Source organism: Oncorhynchus tshawytscha, linkage group LG29 (assembly GCF_018296145.1).
Source record: "Oncorhynchus tshawytscha isolate Ot180627B linkage group LG29, Otsh_v2.0, whole genome shotgun sequence".
NCBI classification, from domain to species: domain Eukaryota; kingdom Metazoa; phylum Chordata; class Actinopteri; order Salmoniformes; family Salmonidae; genus Oncorhynchus; species Oncorhynchus tshawytscha.
The window spans coordinates 39,182,958-39,209,959 of record NC_056457.1 but is presented as its reverse complement, the minus strand read 5'-3'; the positions used below and the strand labels follow the sequence as shown (position 1 = coordinate 39,209,959).

Genomic DNA, 27,002 nt, shown 5'->3' with positions numbered 1-27,002 from the left:
ATTACTGTAGCTGTGTTTTTAGCTGTGTTGTTACTGTGTTGTTGGCTAGCTCCTCTGAACAACAGTGTCCTAACGAGATGATGAAATCACACCCCATTAGTTCATTGTTATGGATGTATCCAAATAAATGTCACTAGAAAACTGCTTAAACAAATGCAAATGTGGCTACTTTGTTGTTATTCTGGCTGCACTGTTTGACGTGACTGTAAGTTAGTTGGCTAGTTAGCAAGGGATACGAACGTTGCCAGCCAGTATGGCAATCGAACATGTAGAATGAACATCTGGGTCGCATCCATAGATACAGAACAAAAAGACTGAAAGGCTGGGTCGCGTCTCTGGCAACCGAACCTATAGAACGAACGACCAGCTAGCTTGGGTAGCAACCCTAGATTTGTGTCGGGACTATATCTTGTGGAAGGATGAAATAGTATGAATAAAGTCTTCCAAATAATGTCTTTAATGAAAATATGTCAAGTCATTATTTGAATGTGTTGTTCGCCCGTTGTATAAAAATGAAAATGCCCTTTAAGCCGACGTTTGGAGGACATATTGGCAGCTTCTCGGGCATTATCACTTAAGTGTAATAGCTATATATAAAGTAACATACTAGTTGTCATCACAGTGATGGTGGTGATGGGGAAGCCTGGAGGGGGAGGAACAAGTCAACATAGTTTAATAACTATATATACATTAACATACTAGTTGTCATCACAGTGATGGTGGTGATGGGGAAGCTTGGAGGCGGAGGAGTCAGTCATAGTGTGTCTACTGTTACTCAAGGAAATACTAGGTCTAGTTACTATATAACATAGTAACATATAGTGTGATCATAGTATGCCAGTACCAAAACCAAAACATTGACGTTCTTCAACATCGAGATCAAGAGACAGGTCAGAAGGACATCTAACTGTTACCTTTAAGCAGCAGTCTCCTGGCGACCAGCTTAGTGAACTCCAGGCTGTTGAGAGCGATGATGTTGTAGAGGACGATGGTCCAGAAGTTAAAGGTGTTGAAAACAGCTCTGATCCTACGAGACATGGCAGGAGACATCGCCATCTAGAGGAGGGGAGAGGGAGATGATAAACAGAGCTCTGATCCTACGAGACATGGCAGGAGACATCGCCATCTAGAGGAGGGGAGAGGGAGATGATAAACAGAGCTCTGATCCTACGAGACATGGCAGGAGACATCGCCATCTAGAGGAGGGGAGAGGGAGATGATAAACAGAGCTCTGATCCTACGAGACATGGCAGGAGACATCACCATCTAGAGGAGGGGAGAGGGAGATGTTAAACAGAGCTCTGATCCTATGAGACATGGCAGGAGACATCGCCATCTAGAGGAGGGGAGAGGGAGATGATAAACAGAGCTCTGATCCTGAGACATGGCAGGAGACATCGCCATCTAGAGGAGGGGAGAGGGAGATGTTAAACAGAGCTCTGATCCTATGAGACATGGCAGGAGACATCGCCATCTAGAGGAGAGGACAGGATGAGGGAGAGGAAGAGAGGGAGATGTTAAACAGAGCTCTGATCCTATGAGACATGGCAGGAGACATCGCCATCTAGAGGAGAGGACAGGATGAGGGAGAGGAAGAGAGAGAGATGTTAAACAGAGCTCTGATCCTACGAAACAGCAGGAGACATCGCCATCTAGAGGAGGGGAGAGGGAGATGTTAAACAGAGCTCTGATCATACGAGACACAGCAGGAGACATCACCATCTAGAGGAGAGGAGAGGAGAGGAGAGGAGAGGAGAGGAGAGGAGAGGAGAGGAGAGGAGAGGAGAGGAGAGGAGAGGAGAGGAGAGGAGAGGAGAGGAGAGGAGAGGAGAGGAGAGGAGAGGAGAGGAGAGCGAGCCAATGTTAACTAGCAATAGCGCAATGATTGGAAGTTTGTAGGTATCGACTAGCATTGTTCTCTCTTACCTCTAGAGAAGCAAAGGGTTCCATGCAGACGAACTTGGCAGTCCAGAGCTCGAAGTTGAGTCCGAAGCAGTTGAAGAAGGCCCAGATGAACACCACCTGACAGGGTCCCAGCCACAGCACAGTGATGCCAAAAGTACACAGCGTAGCAATGGCCTCATCCCACACAGTGTCATGCTTCCCTCCCAGGTAGTTATACACATACCTGGAGACACAGACACAGGTAATCATACACATACCTGGAGACACAGACACATACCTGGAGACACAGACACAGGTAATCATACACATACCTGGAGACACAGACACATACCTGGAGACACAGACACAGGTAATCATACACATACCTGGAGACACAGACACATACCTGGAGACACAGACACAGGTAATCATACACATACCTGGAGACACAGACACATACCTGGAGACACAGACACAGGTAATCATACACATACCTGGAGACACAGACACATACCTGGAGACACAGACACATACCTGGAGACACAGACACATACCTGGAGACACAGACACATACCTGGAGACACAGACACATACCTGGAGACACAGACACAGGTAATCATACACATACCTGGAGACACAGACACATACCTGGAGACACAGACACATACCTGGAGACACAGACACATACCTGGAGACACAGACACATACCTGGAGACACAGACACATAACTGGAGACACAGACAGACACAGCTCTGAGATTACAGCTCTGATGTTTGCTATGAATGAAATAACATGCCGGTGACTTACTTGCACAGCCAGTCATTTATTCCTCTGTCAAAGTGTCTATGAGGGAGAGAAATAACAAATGATTTGGTTGAAAACAGAAAGATGTGGGGAAGGGAGAAGGTGTGATAGGTCTGTTGACGTACGTCTCAGAGAAGACGTAGAGCATTGTGATACATTTTGGAGGTTGAGGAGGGTCCAGATGATCCAGTCTAGACACAGTGTTGATCACCCCAAACATCACAGCTGCCTTCACCCAGTCGTACACCAGGTTACAGTAGGCCAGACCAACTACAGGAGACAGAGAGACCATACAGACACCAGGTTACAGTAGGACAGACCAACTACAGGAGACAGAGAGACCAGTCAGACACCAGGTTACAGTAGGACAGACCAACTACAGGAGACAGAGAGACCAGTCAGACACCAGGTTACAGTAGGCCAGACCAACTACAGGAGACAGAGAGACCAGTCAGACACCAGGTTACAGTAGGCAAGACCAACTACAGGAGACAGAGAGACCAGTCAGACACCAGGTTACAGTAGGCCAGACCAACTACAGGAGACAGAGAGACCAGTCAGACACCAGGTTACAGTAGGCCAGACCAACTACAGGAGACAGAGAGACCAGTCAGACACCAGGTTACAGTAGGACAGACCAACTACAGGAGACAGAGAGACCAGTCAGACACCAGGTTACAGTAGGCCAGACCAACTACAGGAGACAGAGAGACCAGTCAGACACCAGGTTACAGTAGGACAGACCAACTACAGGAGACAGAGAGACCAGTCAGACACCAGGTTACAGTAGGCCAGACCAACTACAGGAGACAGAGAGACCAGTCAGACACCAGGTTACAGTAGGACAGACCAACTACAGGAGACAGAGAGACCAGACATACACCAGGTTACAGTAGGACAGACCAACTACAGGAGACAGAGAGACCAGTCAGACACCAGGTTACAGTAGGCCAGACCAACTACAGGAGACAGAGAGACCAGTCAGACACCAGGTTACAGTAGGACAGACCAACTACAGGAGACAGAGAGACCAGTCAGACACCAGGTTACAGTAGGACAGACCAACTACAGGAGACAGAGAGACCAGTCAGACACCAGGTTACAGTAGGCCAGACCAACTACAGGAGACAGAGAGACCAGTCAGACACCAGGTTACAGTAGGACAGACCAACTACAGGAGACAGAGAGACCAGTCAGACACCAGGTTACAGTAGGCCAGACCAACTACAGGAGACAGAGAGACCAGTCAGACACCAGGTTACAGTAGGACAGACCAACTACAGGAGACAGAGAGACCAGTCAGACACCAGGTTACAGTAGGCCAGACCAACTACAGGAGACAGAGAGACCAGACGTACACCAGGTTACAGTAGGCCAGACCAACTACAGGAGACAGAGAGACCAGTCAGACACCAGGTTACAGTAGGACAGACCAACTACAGGAGACAGAGAGACCAGTCAGACACCAGGTTACAGTAGGCCAGACCAACTACAGGAGACAGAGAGACCAGTCAGACACCAGGTTACAGTAGGACAGACCAACTACAGGAGACAGAGAGACCAGACAGACATGTTACTGTTACAGACCTACAGCTCAGTCAGACATGTTAATGTTACAGACCTACAGCCCAGTCAGTCATGTTACTGTTACAGACCTACAGCCCAGTCAGACATGTTACTGTTACAGACCTACAGCCCAGTCAGTCATGTTACTGTTACAGACCTACAGCCCAGTCAGTCATGTTACTGTTACAGACCTACAGCCCAGTCAGACATGTTACTGTTACAGACCTACAGCCCAGTCAGTCATGTTAATGTTACAGACCTACAGCCCAGTCAGACATGTTACTGTTACAGACCTACAGCCCAGTCAGACATGTTACTGTTACAGACCTACAGCTCAGTCAGACATGTTACTGTTACAGACCTACAGCCCAGTCAGTCATGTTAATGTTACAGACCTACAGCCCAGTCAGACATGTTACTGTTACAGACCTACAGCCCAGTCAGACATGTTACTGTTACAGACCTACAGCCCAGTCAGACATGTTACTGTTACAGACCTACAGCCCAGTCAGTCATGTTACTGTTACAGACCTACAGCCCAGTCAGACATGTTACTGTTACAGACCTACAGCCCAGTCAGACATGTTAATGTTACAGACCTACAGCCCAGTCAGTCATGTTACTGTTACAGACCTACAGCCCAGTCAGACATGTTACTGTTACAGACCTACAGCCCAGTCAGACATGTTAATGTTACAGACCTACAGCCCAGTCAGACATGTTACTGTTACAGACCTACAGCCCAGTCAGACATGTTACTGTTACAGACCTACAGCCCAGTCAGACATGTTAATGTTACAGACCTACAGCCCAGTCAGTCATGTTACTCTTACAGACCTACAGCCCAGTCAGACATGTTACTGTTACAGACCTACAGCCCAGTCAGACATGTTACTGTTACAGACCTACAGCTCAGTCAGTCATATTACTGTTACAGACCTACAGCCCAGTCAGACATGTTACTGTTACAGACCTGGCCGTGCTGCTGCTCCAGTTTCAACTGTTCTGCCTTATTATTATTTGACCCTGCTGGTCATTTATGAACAGTAGAACATCTTGACCATGTTCTGTTATAATCTCCACCCGGCACAGCCAGAAGAGGACTGGCCACCCCACATAGCCTGGATCCTCTCTAGGTTTCTTCCTAGGTTTTGGCCTTTCTAGGGAGTTTTTCCTAGCCACCGTGCTTCTACACCTGCATTGCTTGCTGTTTGGGGTTTTAGGCTGGGTTTCTGTACAGCACTTTGAGATATCAGCTGATGTACGAAGGGCTATATAAATAAATTTGATTTGATTTGATTTGACCTACAGCCCAGTCAGACATGTTAATGTTACAGACCTACAGCCCAGTCAGACATGTTACTGTTACAGACCTACAGCCCAGTCAGACATGTTACTGTTACAGACCTACAGCGCAGTCAGACATGTTACTGTTACAGACCTACAGCCCAGTCAGTCATGTTACTGTTACAGACCTACAGCCCAGTCAGTTATGTTACTGTTACAGACCTACAGCGCAGTCAGACATGTTACTGTTACAGACCTACAGCCCAGTCAGTCATGTTACTGTTACAGACCTACAGCCCAGTCAGTCATGTTACTGTTACAGACCTACAGCCCAGTCAGACATGTTACTGTTACAGACCTACAGCCCAGTCAGACATGTTACTGTTACAGACCTACAGCCCAGTCAGTCATGTTAATGTTACAGACCTACAGCCCAGTCAGTCATGTTACTGTTACAGACCTACAGCCCAGTCAGACATGTTACTGTTACAGACCTACAGCCCAGTCAGACATGTGTTTGAGCAGCTTCATGTCCGTAGGGATGCTCAGGATGTACAGGAAGTGGAAGAGGATGTCCACTGTTAATATGGCCCCCAGGTGAATGAGTCCCTGCAGAGATATGTTCCATATCGCCCCCTCCTGTCGGGTCAGGTCAGCCTTGTTGGCCTGGAGGAGAGACACACACACGCACACACACACACACACACACGCACGCACACACACACACACACACACACACACACACACAGGTAAGATGAGCCTATAGATGACAGGAGACATCAAAAATGCCAGTCACCGATGCTCTCTCCATTTTGCATATGATATTCTGTGTGCATATACGTGATATGTACCTGAACATAGCACTGAATCCATTGGTTACATAATGTTTATCTGAACATAGCACTGAAATCGTAGGTTACATAATGTTTACCTGAACATAGAACTGAATCCATTGGTTACATGATGTGTACCTGAACATAGAACTTGTCGAAGGTCATAATTGGTCCGAAGTAGAAGAAGGGCAGGTAGAAGTTGTACTTGAGGAGTTCCAGAATGCTGTAGTTTCCTTCTTTCTTCTCACAGTTCTCCAGAGCAAAACTCATACAGCGCATGATGGTGAACCCACAACCGCCGTAGAACAGGACGGAACGGAGCTCAAAATCCCCCGTCACAAAACCAGCCTGGTGGAGAGGGAGAGGAAGAGGAGGGTTAGAGGGGAGGAGGGAGAGGAAAGAGAGGAAGAGGAGGGTTAGAGGGGAGGAAGGAGAGGAAGAGAAGTGTTAGAGGGGAGGAGGAAGAGGAAGAGGAAAGAGAGGAAGAGGAGGGTTAGAGGAGGGTTAGAGGGGAGCAGGGAGAGGACAGAGAGGGAGACAAAAGAGAGGAAGAGGAGGGTTGTAGGAGAGGACGGAGAGGGAGACAAAAGAGAGGAAGAGGAGGGTTGTAGGAGAGGACAGAGAGGGAGGGGAAAGAGAGGAAGAGGAGGGTTGTAGGAGAGGATGGAGAGGGAGAGGAAAGAGAGGAAAAGGATGGTTAGAGTGATAGTACAACATTACAGTTTTAGTAAAGTAATAGCATAGTGGTATTATAGGAGTAGTATAGTAGGAGTGTAGTACAGCGGTAGTATAGTAATATTATAGTGTAAGTATAGTAATTGTTTAGCTGTAGTATGTTAGTAGCATGGTAATAGTACAGTGGTAGCAGTAGAGTAATATTACAGTAATAGTATAGTGGTAGCAGTATAGTAATATTACAGTAATAGTATAGTGGTAGCTTAATAATAGCATAGTAGCTGCATAGTAATGGTAGTAGTAGTATAATGGTACAGTAATATTATAGCAGTAGTAGTATAACGGTAGCATATAAATAGTACAGGCATAGTATGGTAATAGTATAGTAGTAGTAGTACAGTAGCAGTATAGTAATGCCATAGTACTACCATGGTAATAGCATAGTAATAGTATAGTATAAGTAGTACATTAATAGTATAGTAATAGTATAGGGGTAGCATAGTAATAGTCTAGTTACAGTAATAATATAGTAATATAAATACAGTAAAAGTATAGTAATAGTATTGTTTTAGCAAAGTAATGTAATAGTAATATTATAGTAATAGTGCAGTAGCAGTAGTATAGTAACAGTATATGTGTAGCACAGTAATTGTATAGTAGCAGTGCAGTAATAGTATAGAAACAGAATAGTAATAGTATAGTAAAGTATTAAAAGTAGTACAGTAATAGTAGAGTAGTAGCAGTGCAGTAATAGTATAGAAACAGAATTGTAATAGTATAGTAAAGTATTAAAAGTAGTACAGTAATAGTAGAGTAGTAGCAGTGCAGTAATAGTATAGAAACAGAATTGTAATAGTATAGTAAAGTATTAAAAGTAGTACAGTAATAGTAGAGTAGTAGCAGTGCGGTAATAGTATAGAAACAGAATTGTAATAGTATAGTAAAGTATTAAAAGTAGTACAGTAACAGTAGAGTAGTAGCAGTGCAGTAATAGTATAGAAACAGAATTGTAATAGTATAGTAAAGTATTAAAAGTAGTACAGTAATAGTAGAGTAGTAGCAGTGCAGTAATAGTATAGAAACAGAATTGTAATAGTATAGTAAAGTATTAAAAGAAGTACAGTAATAGTAGAGTAGTAGCAGTGCAGTAATAGTATAGAAACAGAATATTAATAGTATAGTAAAGTATTAAAAGTAGTACAGTAATAGTAGAGTAGTAGCAGTGCAGTAATAGTATAGAAACAGAATTGTAATAGTATAGTAAAGTATTAAAAGAAGTACAGTAATAGTAGAGTAGTAGCAGTGCAGTAATAGTATAGAAACAGAATATCAATAGTATAGTAAAGCAGTGCAGTAATAGTACAGTAGTAGCAGTGTAGTACTGTTATAGTAATAGTATAGTAGCAGTATAGTAGAGTAATAAGTAAATAGTAGATAGTAGAGTAATAGTATAGTCATATTAGTACACCAATAGTATAATGGTAACATATTAAAAGTATGGTTGCAGTATAGTAATAGTATGGTGATAGTATAGCAATAAGAGTATGGCAAAAGTGTAGTAATAGTATAGCAGCAGTACAGTAAGAGTATGGCAATAGTGTAGTAATAGTATAGCAGCAGTACACTAAGAGTATGGCAATAGTGTAGTAATAGTATAGGAGCAGCATATTCAGTCTATTAATAGTATATTAGCAGTATAGCAATAGTATAGTGGCAGCATATTAATAGTATAGTGGCAGTATAGTAATAGGGTATTAATAGTATACCAGCAGTATAGTATTAGTATAGTGGTAGATTTTAATAGTATAGTGGTATCATAGTGATAGTATAGTTGCAGAAGTAGTAATAGTGGTAGTATAGTGGAAGCATAGTATTTGTATAGTAGCAGCATAGTAATAGTATAGTAGCAGTATAGTAGTAGTACAGTGGCAGCATAGCAATATTATAGTAATGGTATAGTGATAAAATAGTGGTAGCATAGTGGTGGCATAGTAGTATAGTAGTAGTGCAGAAATAGTATAGTGGTAGTATAGTAGCAGTAGTAGTAATGGAATATTGGCAGTATAGTATAGTGATAGATAGTGCAGCTAGATAGTAATGGTATTGTAATAGTAAGTAACACATTGTAATAGTATGGTAACATTATATTAATATATAGTTGTGGAATAGTAATAGTATTATATCAGTAAAAATAGTACAGTGATTGTATAGTAGTAGTAGTAGTAGTATAGTAATATCATAGTGGTAGCATAGTAATAGTATAGTAGCAGTATAGTACTTGTATAGTAGCAGTATAGTAGTGGTTTGGTAATAGTATAATACTAGTATATCAGCAGTATAGTAACAGTACAGTAGCAGTATTATAATAGTATAGTAATATCATAGTATCAGTATAGTACATCGGTAGCATAGCAATAGTATAGTACCAGTATATCAATAGTATAGTGGTAGTACCGTAACAGTATAGTACACATGTAGTAATAGTATAGTAGTAGTATAGTAATAGTTTAGTGGTGGCGATATAGTAGTAGTGCAGTAGCAGTTCAGTAATATTATTATAGTAGTGTATTAATAGTATGGTTGTATATAGTAATGCTATAGTGATAGTATAGTACCAGTGTAGTTGTACCATGGTGTTAGTATAGTAGAAATAGTATAGTAGCAGTATAGTAGCAGTATGGTAGTATTATAGTAATACTACAGCAACAGCATAGTAATATTGTTGTAGTATAGCAGCAGTGTTGTAATAGTGTAGTAATAGTATTGCCATAGTATAGTATTAGTTTACTAGTATATAGCTTTAGTGTAGTGGTAGTGTAGTAATAGTATTGCCATAGTATAGTATTAGTTTACTAGTATATAGCTTTAGTGTAGTGGTAGTGCAATAATACTATTGCCATAGTATAGTATTAGTTTACTAGTATATAGCTTTAGTGTAGTGGTAGTGTAGTAATAGTATTGCCATAGTATAGTAATTGTTTAATAGTATATAGCTTTAGTGTAGTGGTAGTGTAGTAATAGTGTAGTAATAGTATTGTCATAGTATAGTATTAGTTTACTAGTATATAGCTTTAGTGTAGTAATAGTATTGCCATAGTATAGTATTAGTTTACGAGTATATAGCTTTAGTGTAGTGGTAGTGTAGTAATACTATTGCCATAGTATAGTATTAGTTTACTAGTATATAGCTTTAGTGTAGTGGTAGTGCAGTAATACTATTGCCATAGTATAGTATTAGTTTACTAGTATATAGCTTTAGTGTAGTGGTAGTGTAGTAATAGTGTAGTAATATTATTGTCATAGTATAGTATTAGTTTACTAGTATATAGCTTTAGTGTAGTGGTAGTGTAGTAATAGTATTGCCATAGTATAGTATTAGTTTACTAGTATATAGCTTTAGTGTTGTACTAGTGTAGTAATAGTATTGTCATAGTATAGTATTAGTTTACTAGTGTATAGCTTGAGTGTAGTGGTAGTGTAGTAATAGTATTGCCATAGTATAGTATTAGTTTACTAGTATATAGCTTTAGTGTAGTGGTAGTGCAATAATACTATTGCCATAGTATAGTATTAGTTTACTAGTATATAGCTTTAGTGTAGTGGTAGTGTAGTAATAGTATTGCCATAGTATAGTAATTGTTTAATAGTATATAGCTTTAGTGTAGTGGTAGTGTAGTAATAGTGTAGTAATAGTATTGTCATAGTATAGTATTAGTTTACTAGTATATAGCTTTAGTGTAGTGGTAGTGTAGTAATAGTATTGCCATAGTATAGTATTAGTTTACTAGTATATAGCTTTAGTGTAGTGGTAGTGTAGTAATAGTATTGCCATAGTATAGTATTAGTTTACTAGTATATAGCTTTAGTACAGTGGTAGTGTAGTAATAGTGCAGTAGTAGTTTAGTAACAGTATAGTGGTATTACAGTGATAGTACATTAATAATGTTGTAGTAGTATCGTCATGGTATATTAGTAATAGTAGAGTAGCAGTATGTTACTCGTATACTGTTAGGTTCTAATATAACCTAGTAAAACTCACTGACGATTAGTAAAGTTTAAACCAAGTTTATTCACCCATTGGGTCGATACAGCTGCATAAGACAAAGACATATTTCCACCAGTGGTAAAAAAAAACAGACTTGGGTCTCCTCCTTCCTTCTAAACAGCTTTATTACTAGGCAGGAAGTTAAGTAATACGGCCCTCAAACTGTTCATTCTCCCTTAAGGTGACCTGACATGACCTAAACCCCTTCCTCACTACTCCACAGCTCTCCTGCCATTATCATCAGTGACTGCAATCATGCGATTGCCTCTCCTCTACTCAGCATCTCCCAAAGCCCCCTGGCTCCTATCCAACTTGACCCTCCTACAGATACCCATTCACTTCTGGTGTAGAAACCAGACTATGGCACTCCTCATGTCTCTAGTTTAGCTGATGATTAACAATATTTAAAGTTTGAAATACGAACCCATCAATAGTAATAGTATAGTAAAAGTATAGTATTAAAACAGTAATAATATAGTAGAAGTATAATAATAGGGTTAGCCTACGAGTAGTATAGTAGTAATATTACATTAATACTATAGTAGTAGCAGTATAGTAATATGATAGTAGTAGTAGTATAGTAGCAATAGTACAGTAATAGTTGTAGCAGTATAGTAGCATTATAGCAATATGATAGTAGTAGTGTAGTAGTAATAGTACATTAATACTATGGTAGTAGCAATAACCCTAACCCTAACCCAACACTGGATGCCCTAATCCTAACTCTAACCTCTAACCCTAACCCTAAGCCAACACTGGACGCCCCAACCCTAACTCTGACCTCTAACCCTAACCTCTAACCTCTAACCCTAACCCTAACCTCTAACCCTAACCCTAACCCAACACTGGACGCCCTAACCCTAACCCTAACCTCTAACCCTAACCCAATACTGGACGCACTAACCCTAACCCTAACCCAACACTGGACGCCCTAACCCTAACTCTAACCTCTAACCTCTGACCCGAACCCTAACCCTAACCCAACACTGGACGCCCTAAACCTAACCCTAACCTCTAACCTCTAACCCTAACCCTAACTCTAACCTCTAACCCTAACCCAACACTGGACGCCCTAACCCTAACTCTAACCACTAATCTCTAACCCTAACCCAACACTGGATGCCCTAACCCTAACCCAACACTGGACACCCTAACCCTAACCCTAACCTCTAACCCAACACTGGACGCCCTAACCCTAACCCTAACCCTAACCTCTAACCCAACACTGGAAGCCCTAACCCTAACCTTTAACCTCTAACCCTAACCTCTAACCTCTAACCCAACACTGGACGCCCTAACCCTAACCCTAACCTCTAACCTTAACCCTAACCTCTAACCCAACAATGGAAGCCCTAACCCTAACCTTTAACCTCTAACCCTAACCTCTAACCTCTAACCCAACACTGGAAGCCCTAACCCTAACCTTTAACCTCTAACCCTAACCTCTAACCTCTAACCCAACACTGGACGCCCTAACCCTAACCTTTAACCTCTAACCCTAACCTCTAACCCAACACTGGAAGCCCTAACCCTAACCTTTAACCTCTAACCCTAACCTCTAACCTCTAACCCAACACTGGAAGCCCTAACCCTAACCTTTAACCTCTAACCCTAACCTCTAACCTCTAACTCAACACTGGAAGCCCTAACCCTAACCTTTAACCTCTAACCAGCTCACTTCCCGAAGGATTTCTCCCCTCCAGTTGCTGGCTCACCTCTCTAACCACGAGGCTACCTGCCACCCAGTAGTAATGTATTGTAGTGTATTCTTCTTACCTGCCAGGATATGAATGGTTCCATCTTGAATGTGGACAGGGTGGTGAGTCCAGCTAGGAAGCAGAGCCAGCGCAGTTTAACCAGAGAGATACTGTAGAGCAGCACACAGTGGGACAGGATCAGAGTGGTGTAGGTCCAACCCATAGTGACCAGCACCGCCAGGGTACCGTAACACAGGTACATGAGGCTCCTATGCTGTGGACAGACAGACAGACAGGGGTACCGTAACACAGGTACATCAGGCTCCTCTGCTGTGGACAGACAGACAGACAGACAGACAGACAGACAGACAGACAGACACAGACAGACAGACAGACAGACAGACAGACAGACAGACAGACAGACAGACAGACAGACAGACAGACAGACAGACAGACAGACAGACAGACAGACAGACAGACAGACAGACAGACAGACAGACAGACAGAATCAACATGTACAACTGGGACCTATGATGTGGAGAGACAGACAGGCTGTCCTTGATTCAGTCCTCTGTGTACATCATGATATTGGGTGTAGGTACCTTGATTCAGTCCTTGATGTGATGCACCAATTATAAACTGTTTTCTTTTTTCTCCAAGGTCGTAAGCATACACAGAGACAAATCTATGGATAGATCTTTATGTACTGTATATATTTAAACGTATGGATATATATATATTTCTGAAGATCCTTGTCCTCTATAGAATGAGTTTGCTGACAGGGCAGTCACACAGACACAACCAGGTTAGCTCCTCCCTCCCTCCCTCCCTCCCTCCCTCCCTCCCTCCCTCCCTCCCTCCCTCCCCCTCCCTCCCTCCCTCCCTCCCTCCCTCCCTCCCTCCCTCCCTCCCATCACTAAGTATCTAAAGATATTAAAAGCTACTGTACAATGTAGCATGGCTTTGGAGGGTGACAAAACTGGTTCCAAAGGATGATGAAGCTGATATTCTTAACTGGAAAGATGATGTCTGTGTCCTAAATGGTACCCTATTCCCTACATAGGGCACTACATTTGACCATGTTGGATACAGAGTTGCAGATGTAAATCCACCTGTGGAGCCAGCATGGAGCAGATCTTAGCGAAGATCACATGACCAGACAGGGCGAAGAGGATGTGGTCCCGGAACGTAGAGAACCACATCACCCACTCAAAGTCAGCCGTATCCTGCAGCCAGATAAAATAGAGTAGGGATCTCAGTCATATCAGAGGATGATTTGGATCTTAGTTGTTACTAACATATAAAAGGTCCACAAGTCAGCCTGAATTTAAAGCGTTCCTCTCACCATCCTCCTGCCGAAGTAGTACCATCCTGGTGTCACGCTGGACTTGAACGTCTTTCTGTTTGCATTCGCTGGAAAATACAACTTTGATTAGCTTAGATTTTAAGTTAGAAAAATGTGACAAAAAAATCCATTCTGTAATGCTTAGGACCGTGTGTGTGTGTGTGTGTGTGTGTGTGTGTGTGTGTGTGTGTGTGTGTGTGTGTGTGCGTGGGGGTGTGTGGGGGTGTGTGTGTGTGTGTTTGTGCGTACATGCGCGCCTGCGTGCGTGTATGTGTGTGCGTATACTTACAGCTGGACACATCAAAGATCCAGCTGGCAGCCCACAACAAGCCCAGATAGACCACTGTGTTATAGAAGTACAGCTCATATCTGGGCAGGGCTGCCTTGATCCCCATGGTGACCGATCAGCTGGTGGAACCCACACACTCAGAACCTGGAGGGTAGGGACAGACACCCTCCACTCAGAAGGGACCTGCAGAGGTGGAACAATCACTAACATCAGTTAACATCAGTTAACATCACTATCATTGGTTAACATCAGTTAACATCACTAATATCAGTTAACATCAGTTAACATCAGTTAACATCAGTTAACATCACTAATATCAGTTAACATCAGTTAACATCAGTTAACATCACTATCATCAGTTAACATCACTAACATCAGTTAGCATCACTAACATCAGTTAACATCACTAATATCAGTTAACATCACTTAACATCACTTAACATCGGTTAACATCACTAACACCAGTTAACATCAGTTAACATCACTATCATCAGTTAACATCACTAACATCAGTTAGCATCACTAATATCAGTTAACATCACTAATATCAGTTAACATCAGTTAACATCACTATCATCAGTTAACATCACTTAACATCACTTAACATCAGTTAACATCACTAATATCAGTTAACATCACTAACATCAGTTAACATCACTTAACATCACTTAACATCAGTTAACATCACTAACACCAGTTAACATCAGTTAACATCACTATCATCAGTTAACATCACTAACATCAGTTAACATCACTAACATCAGTTAACATCACTAACATCAGTTAACATCACTAACATCAGTTAACATCACTAATATCAGTTAACATCACTTAACATCACTTAACATCGGTTAACATCACTAACACCAGTTAACATCAGTTAACATCACTAATATCAGTTAACATCAGTTAACATCACTAATGTCAGTTAACATCAGTTAACATCACTATCATCAGTTAACATCAGTTAACATCACTAATATCAGTTAACATCACTTAACATCACTTAACACCAGTTAACATCAGTTAACATCAGTTAACATCACTAACATCAGTTAACATCAGTTAACATCAGTTAACATCACTAATATCAGTTAACATCAGTTAACATCACTAATATCAGTTAACATCACTTAACATCACTTAACATCGGTTAACATCACTAACACCAGTTAACATCAGTTAACATCACTAACATCAGTTAACATCACTAATATCAGTTAACATCACTAATATCAGTTAACATCACTAATATCAGTTAACATCACTAATATCAGTTAACATCACTAATATCAGTTAACATCACTAATATCAGTTAACATCACTAATATCAGTTAACATCACTAATATCAGTTAACATCACTAACATCAGTTAACATCACTAATATCAGTTAACATCACTAATATCAGTTAACATCACTAATATCAGTTAACATCACTAATATCAGTTAACATCACTAATATCAGTTAACATCACTAATATCAGTTAACATCACTAATATCAGTTAACATCACTAATATCAGTTAACATCACTAATATCAGTTAACATCACTAACATCAGTTAACATCACTAATATCAGTTAACATCAGTTAACATCACTAACATCAGTTAACATCACTAATATCAGTTAACATCACTAATATCAGTTAACATCACTAATATCAGTTAACATCACTAATATCAGTTAACATCACTAATATCAGTTAACATCACTAATATCAGTTAACATCACTAATATCAGTTAACATCACTAATATCAGTTAACATCACTAATATCAGTTAACATCAGTTAACATCACTAATATCAGTTAACATCACTTAACATCACTAATATCAGTTAACATCACTTAACATCACTTAACATCGGTTAACATCAGTTAACACCAGTTAACATCAGTTAACATCACTATCATCAGTTAACATCACTAACATCACTTAACATCACTTAACATCGGTTAACATCACTAACACCAGTTAACATCAGTTAACATCACTAATATCAGTTAACATCACTAATATCAGTTAACATCACTAATATCAGTTAACATCACTAACATCAGTTAACATCACTAATATCAGTTAACATCAGTTAACATCACTAACATCAGGACTGTTTTGATCAAGTGGACTGGATTATATTCCGGGTTGCCTCTGAGAATAGCATTGATGATTACACTGACTCAGTCACTAGGTTCATCAGGAAGTGTATAGAGGATGTTGCACCTATCCAAACCAAAAAACATGGATAGAAGGGCAGCATTCGCACAAAACTGAAAGAGCGAACAAGGGGACTGAGAACATGGTTGGGTACAAACAGTCCAGTTATGCCCTTTGAAAGGCAAATAAAGAGGCAAAACATCAGTACAGAGACAAAGTGGAGATGCAATTCAATGGCTCGGACATTAGACGTATGTGGCAGGGACTCTAGACCATCACAGATTATAAAGGGAAAACCAGCCATCGATGGCTTGCTCCCGGACAAGCTAAACACCTTCTTCGTCCACTTTGAGGAAAACATAATGCTGCCAACAAGGGCCACAACCTCTCTCGAGGACTGTGAGCTCTCGTTCTCCGTGGCCGACATGAGTAAAACATTTAATATTGTTACCCCTCGCAAGGCTGCTGGCCCAGATGGCATCCCTAGCCGCGTCCTCAGAGTATGGCAGACCAGCTGACTGGAGTATTTACAAACATATTCGATCTCTCCCTATCCAGGTCTGTCATCCCCACTTGCTTCAAGACGTCCACCATTGTTTCCGATACCCAAGCAAGCAAATTACAGGCTTAAAATGGACAGAAACAAAGACCTTTCTTCTGAAACTCGTCAGTCTATTCCTGTTCTGAGAAATGAAAACTATTCCATGTGAGAAATTGCCAAGAAACTGAAGATCTCGTACAACGCTGTGTACTACTCCCTTCACAGAACAGCACAAACTGGCACTAACCAGAATAGAAAGAGGAGTGGGAGGTCCTGGTGCACAACTGAGCAAGAGGACAAGTACATTAGAGCGTCTAGTTCGAGAAACAGTCGCCTCAAGTCCTCAACTGGTAGCGTTATTAAATAGTACACGCAAAACATCAGTCTCAACATCAACATGGAAGAGGTGACTCCTGGATGCTGGCCTTCTAGGCAGAGTTTCTCTGTCCAGTGTCTGTGTTCTTTTGCCCATCTTAATCTTTTATTTTTATTGGCCAGTCTGAGAAATGGCATCCCGGAGTCGCCTTTTCACTGTTGAAGCTGGTGTTTTGCACGTGCTATTTAATGAAGCTGCCAGTTGAGGACTTGTGAGGCGTCTGTTTCTCAAACTAGACACTCTAATGTACTTGTCTTCTTGCTCATTTGTGCACTGGGGCCTCCGACTCTGCTTTTTATTCTGGTTAGAGCCAGTTTGCCGAGACCAAGAGGTTGATAAAAAGGCCATCAGACTTTTGAACAGCCATCACTGGCCAGCCACCGCCTGGTACTCTGCCCAGCACCTTAGAGACATTGAACACTGGGAACTTTAACAATGTTTACATGCTGTTTTACCCACTTTATAAAAAGAAACGTCCCTTTTTCAGGACCCTGTCTTTCAAAGGTAATTCGTAAAAATCCAAATAACTTCACACATCTTCATTGTAAAGGGTTTAAACACTGTTTCCCATGCTTGTTTAATGAACCATAAACAATTCATGAACCTGCACCTGTGGGACGGTCGTTAAGACACTAACAGTGTACAGACGGTAGGCAATTAAGGTCACAGTTATGAAAACTTAGGACACTAAAGAGGCCTTTCTACTGACTCTGAAAAACACCAAAAGAAAGATTCCCAGGGTCCCTGCTCATCTGCATGAATGTGACTTAGGCATGCTGCAAGGAGGCATGAGGACTGCAGATGTGGCCAGGGCAATAAATTGCAATGTCCGTACTGTGAGACACCTAAGACGGAGATAGAGGGAGACAGGGCGGAAAGCTGATCGTCCACGCAGTTTCAGACCACATGTAACAACACGGGATCGGTATATCCGAACACCTGAGGGACAGGTACAGGATGGCAACAACAACTGCCCGAGTTACACCAGGAACGCACAATCCCTCCATCAGTGCTCAGACTGTCCGCAATAGGCTGAGAGAGGCTGGACTGAGGGCTTGTAGTCCTGTTGTAAGGCAGATCCTCACCAGACATCACCGGTAACACCGTCGCTAATGGTCACAAACCCACCGTCGCCGGACCAGACAGGACTGACAAAAAGTGCTCTTCTCTGATGTGTCACGGTTTTGTCTCACCAGGGGTGATGGTCGGATTCGCGTTTATCGTCGAAAGAGCATTACACCGAGGTCTGTACTCTGGAGCGGGATCGATTTGGAAGTGGAGGGTCTGTCATGGTGTGTCACAGCATCATCGGACTGAGCTTGTTGTCATTGCAGGTAGTCTCAACGCTGTGCGTTAGATGGAAGACATCCTCCTCCCTCATGTGGTACCCTTCCTGCAGGCTCATCCTGACATGACCCTCCAGCATGACAATGCCACCAGCCATACTGATCTCAATCCCTGAGCATGTCTGGGACCTGTTATGCGTGATTTCCTGCAAGACAGGATAGTCACAGCAAGAACTGGGAAATCTGGTCCAGTTCATGAGGAGGAGATGCACCAGATACTAACTGTTACTTTTGATTTTGACCCCCCCTTTGTTCAGGGACACATTATTCCATTTCTGTTAGTCACATGTCTGTGGAACATGTTCAGTTTATGTCTCAGTTGTTGAATCTTGTTGTGTTCATACGTATTTTTACACATGTTAAGTTTGCTGAAAATAAATGCAGTTGACAGTGAGAGGACATTTATTTTTTTGCTGAGTTTATGCACAGTATATATGTACAGGATGTACTGTATTCTAGTCAGAGACTTGATTGATCCAAGAAACACGCACAATGGACATTAGACTGGTGGAAATCTGTCCTTAGGTCTGATGAGACCACATTAGATGGACATTAGACTGGTAGAAATCTGTCCTTTGGTATGATGAGTCCACATTAGATGGACATTAGACTGGTGGAAATCTGTCCTTTGGTATGATGAGTCCACATTAGATGGACATTAGACTGGTGGAAATCTGTTCTTTGGTATGATGAGTCCACATTAGATGGACATTAGACTGGGGGAAATCTGTCCTTAGGTCTGATGAGACCACATTAGATGTACATTAGACTGGTGGAAATCTGTCCTTTGGTATAATGAGTCCACATTAGATGGATATTAGACTGGTGGAAATTTGTCCTCAGGTTTGATGAGACCACATTAGATGGACATTAGACTGATGTAAATTTGTCCTCAGGTTTGATGAGTCCACATTAGATGGACATTAGACTGGTGGAAATCTGTCCTTAGGTCTGATGAGTCCACATTAGATGGACATTAGACTGGTGGAAATTTGTCCTCAGGTTTGATGAGTCCACATTAGATGGACATTAGACTGGTGGAAATCTGTCCTTAGGTCTGATGAGACCACATTTGATGTTTGTTTACAACCGCCGTGTCTTTGTGAGAAGCAGAGTAGTTGAACGGATGATTACCACATGCGTGGTTCCCACCGTGAAGCATGGAGGAAGAGGTATGATGGTATGGGGGTGCTTTGCTGGTGACACTGTCTGTGATTTATTTACAATTCAAGGCACACTTAACCAGCATGGCTGACACAGAATTCTTCAGCGATATGCCATCCTAACTGGTTTGCGCTTAGTGGGACAATAATTTGTTTTTCAACAGGACAATGACCCAACACACCTCCAGGTTGTGTATTGGCTATTTGACCAAGAAGGAGAGTGATGGAGTGCTGCATCACCCAACCTCAACCCAATTGAGATGGTTTGGGATGAATTGGAGCGCAGAGTGAAGAAAAAGCAGTCAACAAGTGCTCAGCAACAGTCTTCAAGACTGTTGGAAAATCATTCCAGGTGAAGCTGGTTGAGAGAATGCCAAGAGTGTGAAAAGCTGTCATCAAGGCAAAGGGTGGCTACGTTAAAGAATCTGTATTTTGATATGTTTAACACTTTTTTTGGTTACTACATGATTCCATATATGTTATTTCATAGTTTTAATGTCTTCACTATTATTCTACAATGTAGAAGATAGTAAAAATAAAGACAAACCCTGGAATGAGTAGGTGTGTCTAAACTATTGACTGGTCCTGTATATCTATTCCAGACTCTGATATTTGTAACTTTGTGTATTCAGTGTGTATTGTTATTGTGTTGATGTATATTATTGCTCTATTGGAGCTAGAAAAATGAGCATTTCACAGCATGATAACAAGTTACTTTGATATGATTTGAACATCTGTAAAGCTGTGTAGGCGACCAATAAACCTTGATTGAATTGGACTTCCTCTTTCCTAAACCTTTTCTGAACTTAGGGCTCTATTCAATCCATATAAATTCAGCTTCATAGTGAAATTGACAATTATTGGCAATGTTCCCGTGGTTTCGGAGACGACTGTACATTCACGGTAAATGCTGCATATGTCAGCTCAATGGGAAATTACCTTCACATTTCTAGTGGGCAATCTGTATTGAATAGAGCCATGAGTCTCTCTCACTCTCTCAAAGTGAACAAATGTCACATTGTAGCTCAGCTATCTGTAAAGCTAGCAATTCTCTCTGTTAGCACCAGCCCCATGTCATCAACAGGCTAGGGCTGTGTCCCAAATGGCACCCTATTTCCTAAAGGTCTTGGTCAAAAGTAGTGCACTAAATATGGAATAGTGTCCCATTTGAGATGCAGTCAGGCCTGGTCTATAGTTACCACTGTTTCAATCAGAGTCAGATATCAATGTGATGGAGCGGCAGGCTATGACTTAAAAATAGTCCCTCGCCCTCCAGTTTACATTCAGGTCAGTGTCACGTTTGGACAAACTACTGTATTTGGCTGCAGTACTAGTAGACTAATGACTACTGTATTCACAGTAACTCTCCCTCTCTGAGTCATAAAAAGCGGTCATTTATATACACTAGTGTTATCAGAGATAGCAGAGAACCTAGAGACCTCTCTCTCTTTCTCTGGAATTATATACAGTAGTGTTATCAGAGATGGTAGAGAACCTAGAGACCTCTCTCTTTCTCTGGAATTATATACAGTAGTGTTATCAGAGATGGTAGAGAACCTAGAGACCACTCTCTTTCTCTGGAATTATATACAGTAGTGTTATCAGAGATGGTAGAGAACCTAGAGACCTCTCTATTTCTCTGGAATTATATACAGTAGTGTTATCAGAGATGGTAGAGAACCTAGAGACCACTCTCTTTCTCTGGAATTATATACAGTAGTGTTATCAGAGATGGTAGAGAACCTAGAGACCTCTCTCTATTTCTCTGGAATTATATACAGTAGTGTTATTAGAGATAGTAGAGAACCTAGAGACCTCTCTCTTTCTCTGGAATTATATACAGTAGTGTTATCAGAGATGGTAGAGAACCTAGAGACCTCTCTCTATTTCTCTGGAATTATATACAGTAGTGTTATCAGAGATGGTAGAGAACCTAGAGACCTCTCTCTATTTCTCTGGAATTATATACAGTAGTGTTATTAGATACGTCCTTTCATGGGCAACGTTAGCTAGTTAACATTAGCTTTCTACATCTTGCTACATATTGAACTTCCATCCTCTCAGTCCAAGGGCACAATGTATTTTACGGGTGGATCAGAGTCGCTGATGGACATTTCAGCTAGCTAGCTTTAGCTAGCTATTTTGTCCTGGGAGATGAACATCGGGTTGTTATTTTACCTTGACATGCATATGGTCCGATGTACAGCACTTCTTCCTCCATTTAGATGTTGTGTAGATACTAGATCATATTAACATATTATTACTACAAGATACTGATCACTTGTCAATGTTTGTCCAGACACAGGACGGATAGGCTGTCATCAGCTTTATATCTGACTGGACCTTTAATATAATGTCTTTGAACATGGTTCATGTGTATCTAGAAGGAGAGGAACAACAGGACAGACAAGGACTCTGAGAGGTCATCTATTCCTATACAGCAGCTGTTGCCTATTTGGAGCTAACTGCTGAACATTTCTGACACTGATTTGTTATATATATATAGACTACCATTCAAAAGTTTGGGGTCACTTAGAAATGTCCTTGTTTTTGAAAGAAAGGCATATTTTTTTGTCCATTAAAATAACATCAAATTGATCAGAAATACAGTGTAGACATTGTTAATGTTGTATATGACTACTGTAGCTGGAAATGGCAGATTTTTTATGGAATATCTACATAGGCGTACAGAGGCCCATTATCAGCAACCATCACTCCTGTGTTCCAATGGCACGTTGTGTTAGCTAATCCAAGTTTATCATTTTAAAAGGCTAATTGATCATTAGAAAACCCTTTTGTAATTATGTTAGCACAGCTGAAAACTTTTGTTCTGGTTAAAGAAGCAATAAAACGGGCCTTCTTTAGACTAGTTGAGTATCTGGAGCATCAGAATTTGCGGGTTCGATTACAGGCTCAAAATGGACAGAAACAAAGACCTTTTTTCTGAAACTCGTCAGTCTATTCTTGTCCTGAGAAATGAAGGCTATTCCATGTGAGAAATTGCCAAGAAAATGAAAATCCTCGTACAACGCTGTGTACTACTCCCTTCACAGAAAAGCGCAAACTGGCTCTAACCAGAATAGAAAGAGGAGTGGGAGGCATCAGTGCACAACTGAGCAAGAGGACAAGTACATTAGAGCGTCTAGTTCGATAAACAGACATCTCACAAGTACTCAACTGGCAGCTTCATTAAACAGTACCTGCAAAACACCAGTCTCAACGTCAACAGTGAAGAGGCGACTCCAGGATGCTGGCCTTCTAGGCAGAGTTGCAAAGTGAAAAGCTATATCTCAGACTGGCCAATAAAAATAAAAGATTAAGATGGGCAAAAGAGAGAACACAGACACAGACGAGTCTAAGTTTGAGGTGTTCGGATCAGAAAGAAGAACATTACTGAGACGCAGAAAAAATGGAAAGATGCTGGAGGAGTGACGTCATCTGTCAAGCCTGGTGGAGGCAATGTGATGGTCTGGGGGTGCTTTGGTGGTGGTAAAGTGAGAGATTTGTTCAGGGTAAAAGGGATCTTGAAGAAGGAAGGCTATCACTCCATTTTGCAACATCATGCCATACCCTGTGGACGGTCCTTAATTGGAGACAATTTTCTCCTACAACAGGACAATGACCCAAAGCACAGCTCCAAACTATGCAAGAACTATTTAGGGAAGAAGCAGTCAGCTGGTATTCTGTCTATAATGGAGTGGCCAGCACTGTCACCGGATCCCAACCCTATTGAGCTGTTGTGGGAGCAGCTTGACCGTATGGTACGTAAGAAGTGCCCATCAAGCCAATCCAACTTGTGGGAGGTGCTTCAGGAAGCATGGGGTGAAATCTCTCCAGATTTCCTCAACAAATTGACAACTGTAATTGCTGCAAAAGTAGCATTCTTTGACGAAAGCAACGTTTGAAGGACACAATTATTATTTCCATTAAAAATCATTATTTATAACCTTGTCAACGTCTTGACTGTATTTCCTATTCATTTTGCAACTAATTTCATGTCTGTTTTCATGGAAAACAAGGACATTTCTAAGTGACCCCAAACTGTTGAACGGTGGTGTATGTTCATTACATTGATTATTAGTGCTTTTTTGGTCTCAAATGACATTGTAACATATATGGAACTGCCTAAACTGCTAAACCAAGTGTTTACGATCTGAACATATAACTAAACGCTTTTATGAAACTCTATTTAAACGCGTCAAGGCATTTAGAATTTCAATGCAAACGCGTCAGTGTTTAGATTGTAAACACCAAAACATGTAGCATTTTTTAAACACAAGAACACATTTATTCAGCACAAGGCATTTTAAACACTAAATACTGGGGGTGTTGTTTTAACACTGTAGGGTATAAAGCTGTATTTGCGTATATCCAAGCTTTCCTTTCGAGTGAATGTGAGAGATACCCACCCATGACTGTGTTTGTTAGTGACAGAGTCATGGTTGTTGCATTTAGTAAGATCTACTCTGGAAGCCTTTTATCAGAAACCGTCTAAGTGAATGTCTTTCAATAAAAAGTTAACCTTTTATGACCACATATTAATTAGACAGGTCATAAGGCCTTTAGTTATGGACTAGTTAGTCTTTAGTTGTGGTCTAGTTATCCTCAGTCTTTAGTTATGGACTAGTTATCCTCAGTCTTTAGTTATGACCTAGTTATCCTCAGTCTTTAGTTATGTCCTAGTTATCCTCAGTCTTTAGTTATGACCTAGTTATCCTCAGTCTTTAGTTATGACCTAGTTATCCTCAGTCTTTAGTTATGTCCTAGTTATCCTCAGTCTTTAGTTATGGTCTAGTTATCCTCAGTCTTTAGTTATGACCTAGTTATCCTCAGTCTTTAGTTATGGTCTAGTTATCCTCAGTCTTTAGTTATGACCTAGTTATCCTCAGGTTATGACCTAGTTATCCTCAGTCTTTAGTTATGTCCTAGTTATCCTCAGTCTTTAGTTATGGTCTAGTTATCCTCAGTCTTTAGTTATGACCTAGTTATCCTCAGTCTTTAGTTATGGTCTAGTTATCCTCAGTCTTTAGTTATGACCTAGTTATCCTCGAAATTGTGTCCTAAAAATCCAGGATAAAGGGCCACATCAGAACAAGTCAAATTACACTGGTTTGTGAAGTGATTAGAAATTCCTATCTGAATCCAGCCAAAGAGAGAGTATCCAACAATTGAAATATTTGTATCACCCACAATCTGCAATCATTATTACTGCTATGGCAATTCACTTATCAAACAGTACTAGCTCAACCATCTCAACTGGAACAACCATCTCAGTAATGGGTGCAATAAATCCAACCCCTTTCAGATTGGATTAGTTTTCAGGTGCAATATGTCCAACCCCTTTCAGATTGGATTAGTTTTCGGGTGCAATAAATCCAACCCCTTTCAGATTGGATTAGTTTTCAGGTGCAATATGTCCAACCCCTTTACAGATTGGATTATTTTAGAAAAATGTAAGTTATTTATCTTTGTATAGTAAAAGATCAATAAATCAATCAACATACATGATAAAACCATAGATATTAAAACAAACTATTCTAAAAACTAACCTGCAACAAAGCATGCTGGGAAATATGATAATGAGGCCCCTTTCACGTCTTTTTCACTCTAGAAAGTTCATGGTAATTACCTCAATACAGTCAAGTAAAAACAACAACATGCGGTTAAACCTATTTATTGAATCAAATGTCCTGTTCAGTTGTCCTGAAATGTAGATAAGGTGACAGACATTCATAACACTGATCTGAAAAAAAAGCCATGGAAAGTCACATACATTTCTAATGACTAAATAGACTCTAAACAGGACCATGTGAAGGTAAACACTAGTGTTTAACATCTGAATACTTTGCAGATGTAGGTGTTATCCTGGTTGGAAACGGACTGGAAAAAGCTGACTATAGTGTTTAATCTAGCATGCTAAACACTTGTTGGCTAATATAAATGCTTTATCTTTACGTTTTAAACATTGATATTTAGGTTATGAACGTGTCACGTTTCATGGTTTTCCAGTGTAGCCTATTGTATTAGTCGAAGGGTCATTGACTATTGACCAATTTTAGTCTACTTAATATTTTTACTAGGCTACTTTATTCTGCTTGCTAGGAATAATAGCCCACATTGCATTAAACATGCACATTTGATCTCCATAATGAAAACTGTTGCTGCTATTAAAATCACTTCTCTGTGATGTTAGCTGGTTAAATGTCACATGGTCATGCATTGCAGTTTGTAACCTTATTGCGCTTATAATAGCAACACCTGTTGCGGTACTGACCTTGAGGAGGCAAAGTAGCTGTAACCCCCAAACAAGTCAACAAAGTAAATGCAATCCCCCTTAAAACTAAATAAAAAGACCAAATGGAAAATGAAGGTGGGGAAAAAAAGCAGTCTCGTGCATCTGCAGTGTTGTTATCGGTCCAGTGGTGTGGTCGTAGCGCGGGACCACTGACTCCCCGGGAGGAAGCGGACAACAATTAAAGGTGCATCTGGATTTATTTATTTTCTCAGAGGGGGCGGACCCGTTTTAGTGCCTGTCACAACAAAATATAGTGGTAACTGTAGCTCACCGTTATATCTGTTGCCCAGTAATATCTCTAATGTAACTATTATTATCTGTCAATTCATCCCGTATCAAATAGATAAAGGTTCATTGGGTTTCCATGACAAGTCCAGGTTATACAGAAGAGCTCTGTTGGTTCTGGAAGTCATGACCAGGATGAGCTGAAACAAGGAAGAGAGGGTCATGACCAGGATGAGCTGAAACATGGGAGAGAGGGTCATGGCCAGGATGAGCTGAAACAGGGGAGAGAAGGTCATAGCCAGGATGAGCTGAAACAAGGGAGGGTCATGACCAGGATGAGCTGAAACAGGGGAGAGAGGGTCATGACCAGGATGAGCTGAAACAAGGAAGAGAGGGTCATAGCCAGGACGACCTGAAACAGGGGAGAGAGGGTCATGACCAGGATAAGCTGAAACAAGGGAGGGAGGGTCAT

At 41.1% G+C, this 27,002-nt stretch overlaps 1 protein-coding gene across 2 annotated transcripts; it reads right to left on the bottom strand.

The window, feature by feature from the left end:
* Positions 1–1,064: 1,064 nt before the first annotated feature.
* Positions 1,065–26,491, bottom strand: hhatlb (hedgehog acyltransferase like, b). 2 transcript variants are annotated; one of them, XM_042308815.1, is made up of 11 exons: positions 26,285–26,491; positions 14,426–14,608; positions 14,137–14,204; positions 13,904–14,017; positions 12,871–13,065; positions 6,513–6,722; positions 6,036–6,207; positions 2,814–2,958; positions 2,692–2,727; positions 1,927–2,128; positions 1,065–1,196 (listed from the first exon to the last, which is right to left on the bottom strand). In XM_042308815.1, the coding sequence occupies exons 2-11, from the start codon at positions 14,529–14,531 to the stop codon at positions 1,098–1,100; spliced, it is 1,347 nt and encodes a 448-aa protein (XP_042164749.1). In that variant the 5' UTR covers positions 14,532–14,608; positions 26,285–26,491; the 3' UTR covers positions 1,065–1,097. The 2 variants fall into 2 exon arrangements, with proteins under 2 accessions (XP_042164749.1, XP_042164750.1); XM_042308816.1 differs by lacking the exon at positions 1,065–1,196 and adding an exon at positions 1,460–1,564.
* Positions 26,492–27,002: the final 511 nt, after the last annotated feature.

What these genes read in the sequence shown, in the direction of transcription:
- hhatlb (XM_042308815.1), bottom strand. Translation starts at nt 14,531, where the DNA reads ATGGGGATCAAGGCAGCCCTGCCCAGATATGAGCTGTACTTCTATAAC. An exon ending in AACCATTCATATCCTGGCAG is followed by an intron (nt 6,723 to 12,870) that starts GTAAGAAGAATA and finishes CCTCTCCACCAG; the next exon opens with GCTGGTTTTGTGACGGGGGA. An exon ending in TCGACAAGTTCTATGTTCAG is followed by an intron (nt 6,208 to 6,512) that starts GTACACATCATG and finishes TCTCTCCTCCAG; the next exon opens with GCCAACAAGGCTGACCTGAC.